Genomic DNA, 11,103 nt, shown 5'->3' on the forward strand with positions numbered 1-11,103 from the left:
CATAAAAGACACCATTTCGAGCGTGGCCGTTTTCGTGCGGGTGACACGTAAAAGCACCCACTACACTCTCTGAGTGGTTGGCGTTAGGAAGGGCATCCAGCTGTAGAAACTCTGCCAAATCAGACTGGAGCCTGGTGTTGCCATCTGGTTTCACCAGTCCTCAGTCAAATCGTCCAACCCATGCTAGCATGGAAAGCGGACGTTAAACGATGATGATGATGATGATGATATGTTTGGCTTTTGCTTTGCGTTTATACAAATTGACTCCAAGTCTCACCCAGAGACCTTAAGAGACAGCAAGTCAGAAGTTCAAGTTGGTGTGTTGTGACTAGGGTGTCATATATTTGATTTTGAACAGGGTATTGTTCTCTAGAATGTCTGTCAAAACCTAAGCAAATTAAAAGTTTGTTTTAAAAGTAATTTGATTATAAGATGATAGTGTCATGTTAAGATGACAGTAAAAGGTGTTTGCTGTTATGTACATTTAAAAGTATTTTAACACTGAATATGAGCAGTTCCTATGAGCACTATTTTTTGAATTTCTTCCATTTTTGGATTTCCTGATATCTGAGCTAGGTAGCAATCAACCTTTTTATTGTTGTTATCATCATCATTAGGATGGTGAGCTTGCAGAATCATTAGCACACTGGACAAAATGCTTAGCGGCATTTCGTCCATCTTTGTGTTATAAGTACAAATACTGCCAAGGTTGACTTTGCCTTTCATCCTTTCGGGATTGATAAATTAAGTACCAGTAGAACACTGGAGTCAATGTAATCGACTGTCCCCCTCCCCCAAATTTCAGGCCTTGTGCCTATAGTAGATAGGATTATTATCATAATTATTATTATTATCATAATTATTATTATTATTATTATTATTATTATTATTATTATTATTATTATTATTATTATTTAAGGTGGTAAGCTACAGAATTGTTAGCACACAGGGTAAAATGCTGCATGGCATTTCATCCATCTTTACATTCTGAGTTCAGTTTCCACCAAGGTAACTTTACCTTTCATCTTTTCAGGGTCGATATAATAAATACTAGTTGAACACCGGAGTTGTTGTACTCAACTTACTCCCTCCTCCAAGATGTCTAGCCATGTGCCAAAATTTGAAACCATTATTATTATTATTATAGGTCTGATCAGGAGTTTCAACTGTTATCACATCATGTTGATTTTACCTGTAGTTTACCTAGGACTACATCATTAAAAGTGTTCCTTCATATTTTTCCTAAGACTAGATGTGTCATATGAAAAACATTTAGCTGCTACTTTTAACAGGTCATGCTACTGCACAGAGGTTTCTTCCTAAACCGGCCAGATATAGAAACTGAGATGTTAAGTTGCCAGGTGATTTATAGGTGCAATGAAAATTTAGATATGATTTTATTAGTAAAGCCAGTTGTCACCAATAACAATATCTAGACTTTAAAACTCATAAAGATAATTTTTTCTACTAAATTGTCTTATCTGCATATGATATTATATAAATAATAATAAACAGCTTTTCTAATGGTGGAACTTAAAGTAGATAAAGTTATAAATAACAGCATGTTAATATTGATTTTAAAATACCTTTGGATGAGAAAAAGCTGAAGGCTGCTCTGTCCAAAGGTCTTTTAACCTAATATGCTATAATTTATGGTTTTCTCTATTTTGAGTTCATCATTAATGACAAAGATTTATTTCTAGTCTCTAGAAGTTTCCTAATTTTTATCATATAAAGAAAAATATTTTTTTCTCTTGAATTATGCTATAGTCATTTAAATTATCATTCATATGCCTTTAAATTCATTTTGGAAATATAACAACCTATGAACTATTATACTTTGTTTTGATGTTTCCTTTGTTAATTTGTTTTTTGTTAAGGTACATTATTTGTGTCTAAATCTGGAAATGCTGTAGAACCTATTATCTGTGCCAAAGGGTGGCGATCTACTGAAGAACTTCGAGAGAAAGAGGACTGTTTGGCATATGATAGGCTAAGGTTTGTATATATATACACTTCAGGACAAATACTACAGTAACTGATCTATAAACAGTGTGTATACATCAAGTATGATACACAGATGGCTATATAATTGTAACTGTTTACAAATTTAGTCTCAAATACACTACATGTAGTCATTCTAACTAAAAATTCAAAAATAGAATAAAATTTTGTAATTTTTTTCACAAAATTCTTCTCATCATAATAATTTTACATAATATTTGGGTTTATAAATATTTTATTTTTCTAGCTTCAGTATTATATCTTCTTATAACATTGCATTTAACTAAAATGCTTGTTATTTCTCCTTTACATAAAAGAGCTTTTCCCCAACTTTCTTATATATTGGATTGTGTTGAACCAAAAAATTATTCTGTCTGTTGGTTTTTATAGGAAATGACTCCAGTAAATCCCATTTTCTGTGTGTAACTTTTATATGACACAAAGAAATTCAGTAATATTTAGTGTTCAAAGATATTATTCAAAGAGTTAAATATAAAATAGATGGAGTTTGATTTTGCTGACGAACAATGCTTTGCATTTTGACAAGAATATTTTTTTATAAATCCATTCCTGTGAGGATACATGGTGGAGGGAGAGATGCATGCACATACATGTTTTCCTTTCCCACAAAATAAGTTTATTTCTGAAAAAAAAATGCTGTGTGTAAAGCTCTGTATAGATTAAAACCTATTTGCAGAAAATTATAAATGAAAAAACAGATGTTAGATGACTGAACAATGTATGTATGTGTGTGTATGTGTATGCATGTATTTGCATATGTATGTATGCATGCATGCAAGTGTATTTTAAGATCCACAAAGACCAGAACTTAACTGTGGTTCTTGATGGTCCAAATCAGATATGCAATCTATGTGGGTGTCTTTTCAATACATTGTCTGGTTTAAAAACACCACATCAGACACCATGATGGATCTAAGGTGTAGGTACAGTAGGTGGTCAGACTTTGCATAAGGAGTAGACAGCCACCATGTATATGTATGTATGTATGTATTTGTATATATGTAGGTTTGATTGTGCATGCACTTGAACTAACATTCACAGGAATATATTGATAAGCTGGTTCTTTTATTATACCCAGAAAAGTTCACAAGGAACATCTGTCAAACTTGGTGCGCCAGTTGCTCAATCAAGAAGGCTTACCACTCTCCTGGGAAGGCACCATCATGCAAACAGCCCACAAAATCAGCCAGTTTGTAAGTCCTGATGTACGTAATGAAGGAGATGACATGGATATACGGAAATATGTACAAATAAAAAAGGTAGTTATTTTACTTAGCTTATAAATTTCATGATGTTTAGTGTATGGTGACAATTAGTAAGTGTTCCTGTAAAATATCTTACATATAGATGCAGGTGTTGCTTCCTAACCATAGTTTTGGCTGTAGTCTTTTACTATAGCTCCAGACTGAGCAAAGCCTTGTGAGTGGATCTCTTAGATAGAAATATGATGATATATGTATGTAGAAATGTATGTTTGTATATATGTTGTTTTTTTTTATTAATAGTTGGCCAAAGTTACAGAGTAATTCAAGTGCCAAAGGTTTCAAGTTTGAATCTCTCAACCCTTGATCCCCTCTGTAACTTCTGATTATTAGTAAAAAAAACATATATACTCATGTTTTGAATTCTGTTTTTCCTGTTTACATCATCAAATATATATGTATGTAAATATGCATAATGTGTGTGTGTGTGTGTGTGTGTGTGTGTGTGTGTGTGTGTGTGTAGTTGTCTCTTTGTCTTCATATCATGTAATGATTGTAACTGAGTGTGTTTTGAAATGGCTACAAGGTTTCTATAATGATGCAAATTTTAATTACTATTCTTGTCTTGACCATCTTTTGAAGGTTTTGGGATAATTTTTTTTTCTTCACTTTTTTATTTTTGGGGTTAAGATGTTGCCCAGACTGCTCTCAGATCAAAATAGTGTTTGCAATTTACCAATTGGTTGTTATATATTAGTGTGTAAAAGCACACACACGTACATATACATGCATATGCATAGTTTTTCTAGTTTATAATTTCAAATATTATCTTCTTAGATTTCTGGAGGTCAGAGAAATCAGACCGCTGTCATCCATGGGGTTGTTTGTAGCAAAAATGTTGCTCACAAGAAAATGCAGACAACTGTCTCAAAGCCAAAAATTCTCTTGTTGAAAGGTGCCATTGATTATCAACGAGTTGAGAACAAATTTTCTTCTCTGGAACCCTTAATACTTCAGGTAATTTTTTATAATTTTATTCTCTATGAATATGTCATGTTCATCATCATTATCATCTGGTTGAGCTTACTCAGACATTTTTAACTCTAACACACCATCCATCTTGATTCTGCATTAGTTGAGGAAAGTCTTCAGGGAAGCATCCGGTGTCTTTCATGAGTTGATCTACATGCATTGTGTTCAGATGACCTGCTCAAGTATGGCCATGCATTGGCATCCATAGCAGTAGGTCACTTACTAGCTCTTGTTTAGTATGCCAGCAATGTCCTACAAAGTGCAAGCACCTTTCTGTCATAGTGGTAGGAAACAGGCAAATCTCCAAGACATGTCTGAGACTACTCTTAGCATTCTTGTGTAAGTTCCATCTAGCTTGGATTCCAGTTTTTTGATAAGCATTCAGGCTGTTGCTCCACATAAAAGGACTGACTCTACTGATGTACAGAAAAATTTCCTCTTAAGGTTATCTGACAGGGTTGATTTCGAGACAACGTCTGGTTTGTTTAGAGCTGACCATGCTTTCGCTGTCCAATGCAGAACAAATTACACTTTTAAGCATCATGTTAATCCTCATGAAGTTTGGTTTGATTCTTAATGATCACCTTTGTGAAAGATAGAGAGTGAACTGAGGGAGTGGCTGAAGTGTGCAGGAGAAACAACCTTGCTAGCATCAACCTATGATGTGAATGGATACTGAACACTGGGTGAAAATGTGTTGTGTACTGTAGGTGGTGGCTACTCATTGAAGTGAAATAAATTGAAGAAGTCAAAGAAGAGTATGAAAAATTCAAACATCAGGATGGTGGACCAATGTCTGACTACATTTGAACTAGCAATGCCAGTGTTTGACTAGGTTGTATGGTGGTGCATCATCACCATAAACTTCTTTCATCTCATTGAAAGTCTCTTTTGGTGTACAAGTGTAAGAACCTGATCACTGATCTGCATTCAGCTTCCTCCATCTTGACATCTTAGTCCACTTCAGCAGCTGTAAAAGACAAACAGATACTAGTGGAAAACAGCTATTTACAATGTGATATGTAGAGACATGTATAATTTTACCTGTTCAAGTTCCTTTTCCTGCAATAACCAGAAGTGGGTCAGGGAAAATCTTTAATGAACACCCTTTGTATGCTTCAATTAGCATTTGATAAGAAATGTTTGTATAATTAATACACAGCCACAAACACTTTATGATGTACCTTTTTTATATACCAAATTCACTTTTGTTATTGTGAATTAAATTGCATTTTATATTTTTAGGAAAGAGAATTTTTAAAAAATAGTGTTGCGAAAGTGTGTGCTTTGAAACCAGATGTCGTTGTGGTGGAGAAATCAGTATGTCGACTTGCACAAGAGTTTCTCTTAGAAGCTGGTATCATTCTAATTTTCAATACCAAAACTGTAAGTGCACTTTTAGATTCATATATTTTAAGGATTCTAGATGTTGGTTTCACTTATCTCGTGTCGACTCATCACCCAAACTGTGCTTACTCATGTTCTTGACCTCACCCTAACCACTATACTCAGGTTTTCTTTCTCTTCACAATGTCCTCTCTTGAATTTCCTCTCTGCCTATATTTTTCTACAGTCATTGATTTGTAGTTGTTTAAAAACATCAGTTGCATTAATCTCTCCAATCTCATATTGTGACAAACCCTTTCTTCAGACCAAATCATTAAAAAGAACTAATACTGGAAAAGCGATTTTACAGTAGGATGCACTCCTTACAACTAACCTGTTCAATTGAAGTAGAATATGAGACCTAGATTTTTTATTCTGTCAGATAAACTAGACAATCAGAATTAAGTACTTTAACCCTTTCATTACCAACCAGGCTGAAACCAGCTCTGGCTCTAAGTATAAATGCCTTGTTTTTATAAGTTTTGAATTAAGATCTTCCACCAAACCTTAGTCACAGTTTATGCTCCTAACACTAGCTGAATGATAACTAAGTTATTTTACTAAATTCTTTGTTATATTTAAAGTAATTGAAAGAAACACAGAGCATCTCAAAATAAATACTGAAACAAAAAGGTTAAGTCAGGGACACAGGAAAATGACAGTAATAAGATCTGCATTAGTATCCAGTACCTAAACCTTACATTTACTGTGCCTCTTGTTATAGCTCACTACCTTAACATCACAGCCACAATTTTTTTTTTTTTTCAAAAGTAACACTACAGAAATTAAAAACTTTTAATAATTTTAATATTGGTAGAAACTAGTATTGAATTAGGTGACACAGAAATGACAATACAATGGTGCAGAAGAGATGGGTTGTTAGTACTGACTAGGAATTATAATTAACAACCAATGCTTAAAGGCAGATTTTCTCAAAGGTAGTGAGTGGGAAGGTACCTTCTCAAGTCATGCCAACTCATAATGGCCAGTTTCCTGGTTTTCATGATATATAAATTCCCCACCAGAACGGGACACTGGTCCGTTACAGGATAACTCATTTTTACCAGCTAAGTGGACTGGAGCAACACAAAATGAAGTGTTTTGCTCAAGAGCACAACACATCACCTAGCTAAGTAATCGGAGTAATCGAAACCACAATCTTATGATCATGAGTCCAACGCCATAACCAGCCACTATGATTTTCTGAAGCTATTGATAAAATGATAGAGATAGTTTAAAAATCTTATAATTAGTTTCATAGAAATATGGTCAGCTTCAAATTCAATAAAATGGGAGATATTATAAGGGTTCTTAAGTGTCCACTCTGTGGATTTGTTTGTAGCTTTAATCTACAGAGAAAGAATGGATTCTTAGTGAAGGTTCCTTATCAAACAACAGAATCTTCTTTTTCTATTAAGAAAAGTATGTTCACTACTAAAGAATGACTATATTGAAGAAATAATAGATATAGAAGAATGTTATTCATATGGACTACACTAAGACATCTTAATTATTATCATTGACAAGACTTTGCTAATTCATACAGTTGATACTATCTGCTAAAGCAGATATGTTTATTGATGTATAACCAATTAAATATTTGAAGGTGATTCGGATATCTTGCTCATCTTGTATGCTATATTTTTGTCTGATTTGTTATTGTACTATATGCATTCTGTTGTGCAGTGTTTGATTATATGGTGGGATATGTTGTTGTCAAGTCAGTTTGGATATATTTTCATATATGATAACAAGGTTGTTCAACTTCGGGGTTAAATATTAAAAAATTCAGCAGCTCTTAATTTCAATGATACATTATATTTGATGTTAAATGTTATATCATTGACCGAGACCTTTGGAAATGTGCTGTGCGTGAGAAGACCCGGCAAGCCAAGTAAGATCGTTGCCAGTGCCCCTGGACTGGTTCTTGTGCGGGTGGCACATGAGATGCACCATTTTGAGCGTGGCCGTTGCCAGTACCGCCTGACTGGCTCCTGTAGGATTTTCGAGCGAGATCGTTGCCAGTGCCCCTGGACTGGCTTGTGCGGGTGGCACATAAAAGACACCATTTCGAGCGTGGTCGTTTTCGTGCGGGTGACACGTAAAAGCACCCACTACACTCTCTGAGTGGTTGGCGTTAGGAAGGGCATCCAGCTGTAGAAACTCTGCCAAATCAGACTGAAGCCTGGTGTTGCCATCCGGTTTCACCAGTCCTCAGTCAAATCGTCCAACCCATGCTAGCATGGAAAGCGGACGTTAAACGATGATGATGATGATGATGATGAATGCAGCAGTGTAATAATGATATAATGAAAACAAACGGCAGTAACCACATGTAATATAGCAACAATCTTTTAAGAACCAACAATCCAACACGCTAACTTGAACTGTAAACTTTGAACTATCAACACACGAACTGTGAAACTAGCACAAACTCCTTCACTTACTCAGACCACTTCTATTTATATGTAGTGGTCCAGTCCATTCTTGCAGGGGGTGGGGGCATCGTAATCTCATACAACATTAAATGTGTAAACTTTTGAGAACATATACTTGAATTCTTTTTCAGAGTGTAATGCAAAGATTATCAAGATGTACCCAGGCAGAAATAGTTCGTTCTATTGATGGACTGGTAAATAAACCAAAATTAGGCTTTTGCAATTCATTTAAAGTGAAAAACTTCCAGCTTCCAAATGGTAAATGTAACAATTCTTCTAAGTATTTTCAGTTTGAAACATTCAGATAGTTTCAATCTAGCTGTATGTACTTATATCTATGATATTTCAATGTTGATTTCTAACTTTAGTGCATGACCAGAAATATGTAAATGAAGAGCTAAGTCAATTGATTTTTTTCCACAATATATCATTGATAAAAGAGATGGAACTAAATGCTCTTTGGCATTAAGATCATTACTCTACCACTTTTTTAATGTGTTATCCTTATGTTAATATAATAAAGTACACATATGAAGGATCATCAATTTATAAACTCTCAATAATACACAGAAACACAAGATAGGCTTCTTTCAGTTTCCCTCTACCAAATTCACTCAAAAGGTTTTGATCAAACTGTAGAAGCCACCTGCTCAAACTGTTCTGCTGTAGAACTTACGCACATCATATATTTAATGAATTATGCATGTGCATGTACACAATATGTATATATATAACTATTAATAATCAATCCAATGAAAAACTCATTTCCTTCAAAGGGATGTAAAACATCCAATTTTCACTGGTTCTTCAGTTAGATACAATATAGTAGAGAAAAAAATGAAACTTTGTCTATTTTTTAGACAAATATTACCCTGAGGAGATTCATATGCATAAATGTGAATTTTTATAAATTCACTAGTGGATGAGTCAAAATAAATTGTAGGACATATATTTATTTCAATTATTTGTTATATTATATCATATTATATAATATCTTTTGATAGTATAATTATATTATAATGTAAATAAATTTTTAATATATCAATTGTTTTTCTCTTTTTCCTTAAATATTTATATATTGGAATTATACCATTTTAAGTTCGGATGAATATGTATGTCTCTGTGTGTGTAAATATATATAATATACCTAATAAATATTTTAATGTACCTTTGAAGGTCACACCAAGACACTGTTATACTTTGATGATTGTGCCAAACATCTTGCCTGTACAGTAACTCTGAGAGGGTCTCATAACAGTGAGTTGAAAAGAGTAAGTAAACATTGATATGAAAATCTTCCTTATCTTCCTCCTTCAGTATGACAGGGTATATATTTTTAAGAGAATATTTTCTGGTTACTTTTTGCATTTCTGAAAGCCAAATAACCAGAATAAGGAAAGGTGGGGAAAAAAAAATTTGTGAATCTATTACCTCTGCTGGCAACAAATCTACTTCTTCAAACGAGAAGTAGATTATATATTGCTTGTGTACAAAGTATGATGTTGCATTGAAGTGAGACACGGGCATTGAATGCAGATGTAGAAAGGTTTGAGAGAAATAAAGCAAACATGTTTAATGTAAATATGCATGAGTAATGTTGTATAGATGAGCTGAGAATAAGAGGAATAAGCTGTAGTTGCAATAGACAGCTGTGTTGGTACTGATATGTAGTGCATATAGATGATGACAGATGGGTAAAGAAGTGCCAGAAATGCAAGTCTTTGGACCCACACAATGTGGCATGTACTCAATTGAATGACAAAAAAGGGGCCTTCCACATGCTCATATCCTGCTTTGGCTCTCATCGAAGATCAAATCCACTGACATTGACAAGATAATCTCTGCAGAGCTTCCTGATCCAGCTTCAGACAAAGTACTATACAAAATAGTTAAGGCAAACATGGTGCATGGTCCATGTGGGCATGGATTCAATATAAACTCACCATGCTTGAAAGACAGCGTATGTTCAAAAAGGTTTCCAAGGAGGTTCCTACAAGAAACTCAGACAGGTGCTGATGGGTATCCATCATACAGGCAGAGAAAACCAGAAGACGGCAGTTTCACAGCAACTATTGGACAGCACGAGGTTGATAATAGATGGATTGTTCCATACTGTCCACTCCTGTCAAAGACTTTCAATGCCCACATCAATGTTGAGTTTTGCAACTCTGTTAAGTACGTTTGTAAGTATGTGAACAAGGGTTCTGAAGCTGCAGTGTTTGGACTTCAACAAGAATACTGCCAGGATGAGGTGACGCACTATCAGGTGGGACTGTACATAAGTAGTAACGAGGCTTTCTGGCGCATCTTTGGCTTTCCACTTCACCAACAACACCCTGCCATTCAACAGCTGGCAATGCACCTAGAATACGGTCAAAGGGTGTACTTCACCGATGCTAATGCTTCTCTGTTGGGAGAGGAACCGAGGGATAGCACACTCACTGCATTCTTCAGGCTTTGTCAAGTTGATCCATTCATTCAAACCTTGCTGTATCCACAGATTCCATCGTACTACACTTGGAATGGAAAAAAATGGGCCCCAAGGAAAGCAGGTCAAAATGTTCATGGATACCCTGGCATTAAGTTTGACACTTGCCTTGGGCGAGTACACACAGTGCATCCCACTCAACAAGAGAACTTCTACCTCCATCAACTACTGCATGAGGTCAGAGTGCCAATGTGTTTCCAGGCTCTAAAAGCCGTTCATGGACAATATGTCTGCACAACATACAGAGAAGCCAGCTATTGACAAGGTCTGTTAGAAAATGGTGCACAATGGGATGCAACTATGGGAGAGGCTTTTTACCAAACTTCAAGTGCCAGGAAGGCGACGCTGGGCACAGGTACCATCATGATTTCGCTTTCGCTTGCCCCAACAGGTCTTCGCAAGCCAAGTTTAGTGGAAAAATTGGGACATTATGATTCCGACAAAACTTTCAAAATATTTCTGTACTTATGGTTACGGTGTTAGGGCTAGGGTTTTAGGGTTAGTGTTGGGGAAAAAAGTCAAAATTGAAGAA

General features: G+C 35.2%; 1 protein-coding gene across 1 annotated transcript in view; it reads left to right on the forward strand.

Moving 5' to 3' along the window:
* Window positions 1-11,103, forward strand: part of LOC106882632 (1-phosphatidylinositol 3-phosphate 5-kinase) — a 106,411-nt gene that overhangs the window by 40,553 nt on the left and 54,755 nt on the right. The window contains exons 13-18 of the mRNA XM_014933373.2: window positions 1,881-1,998; window positions 3,104-3,284; window positions 4,065-4,244; window positions 5,505-5,645; window positions 8,215-8,341; window positions 9,260-9,354. Of these exons, the coding sequence (XP_014788859.1) occupies window positions 1,881-1,998; window positions 3,104-3,284; window positions 4,065-4,244; window positions 5,505-5,645; window positions 8,215-8,341; window positions 9,260-9,354 (842 nt within the window). The remainder of the gene's footprint in view (window positions 1-1,880; window positions 1,999-3,103; window positions 3,285-4,064; window positions 4,245-5,504; window positions 5,646-8,214; window positions 8,342-9,259; window positions 9,355-11,103) is intronic.

Source organism: Octopus bimaculoides, chromosome 8, assembly GCF_001194135.2.
Source record: "Octopus bimaculoides isolate UCB-OBI-ISO-001 chromosome 8, ASM119413v2, whole genome shotgun sequence".
Classification (NCBI taxonomy): domain Eukaryota; kingdom Metazoa; phylum Mollusca; class Cephalopoda; order Octopoda; family Octopodidae; genus Octopus; species Octopus bimaculoides.